Source organism: Austrofundulus limnaeus, unplaced genomic scaffold (genome assembly GCF_001266775.1).
Source record: "Austrofundulus limnaeus strain Quisiro unplaced genomic scaffold, Austrofundulus_limnaeus-1.0 Scaffold358, whole genome shotgun sequence".
Taxonomy (NCBI): domain Eukaryota; kingdom Metazoa; phylum Chordata; class Actinopteri; order Cyprinodontiformes; family Rivulidae; genus Austrofundulus; species Austrofundulus limnaeus.
In genome coordinates this window covers 39,261-45,564 of record NW_013952760.1, presented here as the reverse complement: position 1 = coordinate 45,564, position 6,304 = coordinate 39,261, and the positions used below count along the sequence as shown (strand labels likewise).

Sequence of the window (6,304 nt, the reverse complement as noted above, 5' to 3'; positions counted from 1 at the left end):
AGGGGACACAAACAAACATCGGGGGACACAAACAAACACCAGGGGACACAAACAAACATCGGGGGACACAAACAAACACCAGGGGACACAAACAAACATCAGGGGACATTGAGTGTCTTCATACCAAAGACCAGAATGTTTGAAGTTCTCATGAAGTCCTGGTTCTCTGTCCTCAGCCCACATTCCTGGTGGAACTGTCCAAGGTGTTGGCCAACCCGGGGAACACTCAGGTGGCCCGGGTCGCTGCAGGTCTGCAGGTGAAGAACTCTCTGACCTCCAAAGACCCTGACGTCAAGACGCAGTACCAGCAGAGATGGCTGGCCATCGACGCCAACGCTCGCCGCGAGATCAAAAACTACGTAAGCCTCCCGCTCCCCGGCTCCGGGTCCGGCAGAGGTTCTGCTAGCTAACGCTACCGGTGTGTCCGGCAGGTTCTGCAGACGCTGGGCACAGAGACGTACCGACCCAGCTCGGCCTCGCAGTGCGTGGCCGGCATCGCCTGCGCAGAGATCCCAGTGAACCAGTGGCCTGAGCTGATCCCACAGCTGGTGGCCAACGTCACGGACCCGTCCAGCACCGAGCACATGAAGGAGTCCACGCTGGAGGCCATCGGCTACATCTGCCAGGACATTGTGAGCACGCACGCACGCACGCACACACACACACACACACACACACACACCTTCAGTTCAAAGCTGCATGGTTAAACTGCGCCACAGTCTGTTAGCGACAGCTGTGACACCGCTGGTTCTGATCGGGTCGGCTCAGCTGGGTCTCTGCTGGTTTCTGCAGGATCCAGAGCAGCTGCAGGAAAACGCCAACCAGATCCTGACGGCCATCATCCAGGGCATGAGGAAGGAGGAGCCCAGCAACAACGTCAAGCTGGCCGCCACCAACGCTCTGCTCAACTCACTGGAGTTCACCAAAGCCAACTTCGACAAGGAGGTACCAGGCCCGTCTGGGTCACAACACAACCCAGTTTCTGTGAAGGACAGSTTTGTTTTTCTGAGCTTCAGTCAGAACCTGTTTCTGTTTGCAGACAGAGAGACATTTCATCATGCAGGTGGTCTGTGAGGCCACGCAGTGTCCCGACACCAGAGTGAGTACCACCAGACCCACCGGGTCGCATGTCCTGTGTCCCTGAGACTGTCCTCTGTCCTCCTGAGACTGTCCTCTGTCCCCCTGAGACTGTCCTGTGTCCCCCTGAGACTGTCCTGTCCCATACCTGTGACATGCTGTGTTCAGGTTCTTCTGTCTGTAACTGTTGTAGGCCTGTAGTGAAACACTAATCTCACAATATGATATGATAAATATCACGATATGTTTGGATTTTCTGAAGGATTTTAGAGGGACAGGGTGATTGTGGTGACATTTTGTGACTGATCCATAGACTTWGATTGAATTAATTGAACTGAAAACTGATTAAAAGCACMAACTACACATTACCTGCTCTGATTGGACAGAGACTACAACTGGACTAAATCAAAGATGTGGTGAAACAACTGGTTTTCTTTAATTGAAACAGTGCAACTGTAGCTTACAAGTCTAAATAATATTTGGTTCCATCAGGTGACTTTGGTCAATAAAGAGCAAATTTTCACAAATCTTCAGCTTTGTTGTTTATGATGAGAGSAATTAACAGTTAAAGATTTGGAGGTAAATTATTTTGTTCCCATGTTACAGAGGAGGAACAGATTATTTTAAACAGCTGAAATATTTGGTTCTTGTATCAGAAATAAAAAATTATAAATCCACACAATGTGTTGGAAGACAGTGTTTGTTGTCTGACTGATAAACAGTGAGGCTAAAGACAACATGAGAAAAGTAAGGACTCATTCTGTGATTTAAAAAAAAAGGCCAGGTTTTATTTATTTATTCATTTTAGAGTTTTTTTTAACAGCAGCTGATGATTAAACTGAAAGTTACCTTGACAAGATTATGCGAGTCGTTTTAACGAGACATTCATCAGAATCACTGTGAAAATGATCAGATCTGCCTCTCTGGCTGCAGTGAGCCCTCCAGACACAGGGAACAGATTATCACACAACACCCCCTAAACTCGAGGTGCTAAGACGCATGCCTGCCTTCTGTAACGTGACGGCTGACCACAGTCTGAAAAAATGAGTGCTCCGAATGATATATTTCAATTTGTCTTAAAATCCAAACATTCTGATAAATCAGTAACTGTTTGTAACCTTACCTCAGCTTAGAAGGCAGAGGGTGTCGGTCTTTTCTGCTCACATTCAGCTATCGGAGCATGATGCTAATGTTTACTCACAATGCTAATGCTACCGTTACTCTCTGGCTCCTTAGGAGTAGAGGAGCCAAATGTCTGGCTCACTGCTGCTGACTAGTGGTCAGAGGCTGAACTACAACATAAAAATGAACCGTTAGCAGGRAAGTTGACATTTTAAACCTTAATTAAAAATTGATACAGAGCTTTAGAATATCGATACAGTATCAGGAAATGAAATATCAATGTATATCGGTGTATCAATATTTTCCTGCACCCCTAAACTGTTCCCTCTGTGGTGCGTTCAGGTGCGCGTGGCGGCCCTGCAGAACCTGGTGAAGATCATGTCTCTGTATTATCAGTACATGGAGACGTACATGGGTCCAGCTCTGTTTGCGGTAAGAAACAGATTCCATCAAACAGTGATGTGTTCAGGTGTCCACTGAAGAACTGGGTGGTCCTGTTGGGGGTCTTCATATGACGAACAGTGTGCTGCAGGATGAAAGTCAGTTTTGTGTCTCAGATCACCATCGAGGCCATGAAGAGCGACATCGATGAGGTGGCCCTGCAGGGCATCGAGTTCTGGTCCAACGTGTGCGATGAGGAGATGGACCTGGCCATCGAGGCCTCAGAGGTGGGTCTGAGGTTCAACACCGATGGAAGCAGCGAGGCGTTCACTGACCGTCCGTCTCTTTGTGTTCCAGGCCTCGGAGCAGGGACGGCCCCCTGAGCACACCAGTAAATTCTACGCTAAAGGAGCGCTGCAGTACCTGGTCCCCATTCTGACCCAGACCCTGACCAAGCAGGTGTGTGTGAGAGACTGTGTATCAGTGTGTAACGGTGTGTAACAGTGTGTATCGTGTGTGTAACAGTGTGTATCGTGTGTGTGTAACAGTGTGTATCGTGTGTGTGTAACAGTGTGTAACTGTGTATATCAGTTTGTACCTGTGTGTATCAGTGTGTGTAACTGTGTGTATCAGTGTGTGTAACTGTATGTACCTGTGTATAACGGTGTGTACCTGTGTGTGTACCTGTGTATAACGGTGTGTACCTGTGTAGAACGGTGTGTACCTGTGTAGAACGGTGTGTACCTGTGTAGAACGGTGTGTACCTGTGTAGAACGGTGTGTACCTGTGTAGAACGGTGTGTACCTGTGTGTGTATCAGTGTTTAACAGTGTGTACCTGTGTGTACCTGTATGTAACAGTGTGTACCTGTGTGTACCTGTGTACCTGTGTGCAGGATGAGAACGATGATGACGATGACTGGAACCCCTGTAAGGCAGCAGGTGTGTGTCTCATGCTGCTGGCCACCTGCTGTGAGGATGATGTGGTTCCTCACGTTCTCCCGTTCATCAAGGAGAACATCAAACATCCTGACTGGCGTTACCGGGACGCCTCCGTCATGGCCTTCGGCTCCATCCTGGAGGGACCGGACCTGAACCAGCTCAAACCGCTCGTCATCCAGGTGACGCTCCGCTCTGCTGGGGGTCTCCCCTCGGTCTGTAAGACCCTGCTCTGACCCCCCTCCCTCCCCCGCAGGCCATGCCCACCCTGATCGAGCTGATGAAGGACCCCAGCGTGGTGGTGAGGGACACCACGGCCTGGACCGTGGGCCGGATCTGTGAGCTTCTTCCTGAAGCCGCCATCAACGAGGTCTACCTGGCCCCCCTGCTGCAGTGTCTGATCGAGGGCCTGGGGGCCGAGCCCCGGGTGGCCTCCAACGTGTGCTGGGTGAGCTGGGGGGGCGTGTCATGGACTTCAGGTGTTTACCTTGTGTTTGAAGCAGTAAGAGACCTGGACTGTCCTCCACCAGGCCTTCTCGTCTCTGGCAGAGGCAGCGTACGAAGCCACGGACACGGCAGAGGACCTGGAGGGGCCCAGCACCTACTGCCTGTCCTCGTCCTTCGAAATCATCGTTCAGAAGCTGCTGGAGACCACCGACAGGTGAGAGCACTTCCTGTTTCATGAGTCCAGCAGGTGAGCTCAGTTTGCAGGTGTAGGTGTGGTCACAGCTGCCAGGTGTCCCACTTAAACCACATGACCCCCTTCAGAAGGTCCTGCTGGACCAGGCCTGGGACAGCTCGTAGATCAGTTCTATGGTGACGGCTGTAAAAAGCTTTTATTTTGAAACTTTTCTATGATCATTTTCAGCTTTACTTGTCTTTAGAAGCAGTTTTAGATCAGAGGTTTTATGATGAAATGTTCTTTATCTGTGTGTTTATATTTATATATGATTCTACCACCTAATGCAACAAGTTATCCTGATAACGTTTGTGTCTAACAGAACTGCTTTTTACTGCTTCAGTAGTTGAGATAAATCAGAGTAAATTTAAAAACAGTGAAGTAAAGATGGTATTATTACACAGAAACAACAGAATCACAGCTGTGAACTTATCTTTATGAAACATGTTCAGCTAAAGAGCAGCTGAGCTAACGCTAGTTTTATCATCTTTCACTAAAAACTTATCAAATACACAAAACAACAACTAACAGTTCTGCAGACAAGTTGTGAGCAACACAATATGACACAACAACACAGTGGTGTTGTAAATAAATAAACACCACCTTGAAAAGTACATAAATACTGTACTGTACAGTACTGTACTGTATATATAATACACACAGTACACGTCTGCAGACAGTGTACTGTGTGTATTATATATATACAGTACTGTACAGTATATATATAATACACACAGTACACGTCTGCAGACAGTGTACTGTGTGTATTATATATACAGTACAGTACAGTACATATAATACACACAGTACACGTCTGCAGACATGTAGAGCAGGAAACAGGTCTGTGTGTCAGAGGCAGGAATCAGCTGAGGCGTCTGCAGAGATGAAGTGTTTGTTGTTGTGCTGTTAAAACCCTGATGAAGCAGCCTTTGTACATTTGAACCTGAGCTGTGATGAAGAATAAAAACAGCATGAGTTGCTGGTTTGAATCCCCTGCATGTCTCTGGTCTTCAGACCTGATGGACACCAGAACAACCTGCGCTCCGCCGCCTACGAGGCTCTGATGGAGATCGTGAAGAACAGTGCCAAGGACTGCTACCCTGCGGTCCAGAAGACCACCCTGGTCATCATGGAGAGGCTGCAGCAGGTCCTGCAGATGGAGGTGCACACCTGGAGTTTATTTGTGCTGCTTTTATTTTGACGAGACGTCTTCCTGTGTAACCATGTCAGTTCCTGTCTGCAGTCTCACATCCAGAGCACCTCGGACAGGATCCAGTTCAACGACCTGCAGTCTCTGCTGTGTGCCACTCTGCAGGTGAGACCACACACACCTGCGCTCTGAGTCAGGGCTCTTATTGTGAAGGTCTGCTGAGCGTTTCCTGTTCCCCTGCAGAACGTTCTGAGGAAGGTTCAGCACCAGGACGCCCTGCAGATCTCAGACGTGGTGATGGCGTCTCTGCTGAGGATGTTCCAGAGCACGGCCGGCTCCGGAGGCGTTCAGGAGGACGCCCTGATGGCCGTGTCCACGCTGGTGGAGGGTAGGAGCACGCCGCCGCATCACACCGTCTGTCCCCGCCTCCTCCACCTCCTCWCACCGTGTTGCTTCTCCTCGTTTCAGTTCTGGGCGGAGACTTCCAGAAATACATGGATGCCTTCAAACCCTTCCTGGCCATCGGCCTGAAGAACTACGCTGAGTATCAGGTGGGAAATAAAACACGATTTTAACCCATCTGCATCACCAGGAGGAGGGGGGGACGGTTGCTATGGTTACAGTGCAGGACGAATTGTTTGTTTGTGTTGCAGGTGTGTCTGGCTGCTGTGGGTCTGGTGTGTGACCTGTGCAGAGCTCTGCAGTCCAACATGCTGCCTTACTGTGACGAAATCATGCAGCTGCTGCTGGAAAACCTGGGGGTGAGGAAGACCACGCTGCTTCATCCTCTGATGATGATGAAGAATATCAGCTCAAGATCACTGACTCCTGTCTCTGTTGGACACTCTGTCTCTCTGTTGGACACTCTGTCTCCCTGTTGGACACTCTGTCTCTCTGTTGGACACTCTTGTCTCTCTGTTGGACACTCTGTCTCTCTGTTGGACACTGTCTCCCTCTT

At 49.2% G+C, this 6,304-nt stretch overlaps 1 protein-coding gene across 1 annotated transcript in view; it reads left to right on the top strand.

The window, feature by feature from the left end:
• The window catches only part of kpnb1 (karyopherin (importin) beta 1), a 20,943-nt gene that overhangs the window by 4,233 nt on the left and 10,406 nt on the right, over positions 1–6,304 (top strand). Inside the window, exons 3-17 of the mRNA XM_014023120.1 lie at positions 177–359; positions 432–632; positions 793–945; positions 1,040–1,099; positions 2,542–2,631; positions 2,757–2,867; positions 2,938–3,039; positions 3,475–3,699; positions 3,774–3,965; positions 4,048–4,178; positions 5,211–5,358; positions 5,440–5,511; positions 5,590–5,734; positions 5,815–5,897; positions 6,000–6,107. Coding sequence (XP_013878574.1) covers positions 177–359; positions 432–632; positions 793–945; positions 1,040–1,099; positions 2,542–2,631; positions 2,757–2,867; positions 2,938–3,039; positions 3,475–3,699; positions 3,774–3,965; positions 4,048–4,178; positions 5,211–5,358; positions 5,440–5,511; positions 5,590–5,734; positions 5,815–5,897; positions 6,000–6,107 — 2,004 coding nt within the window. The remainder of the gene's footprint in view (positions 1–176; positions 360–431; positions 633–792; positions 946–1,039; positions 1,100–2,541; positions 2,632–2,756; positions 2,868–2,937; positions 3,040–3,474; positions 3,700–3,773; positions 3,966–4,047; positions 4,179–5,210; positions 5,359–5,439; positions 5,512–5,589; positions 5,735–5,814; positions 5,898–5,999; positions 6,108–6,304) is intronic.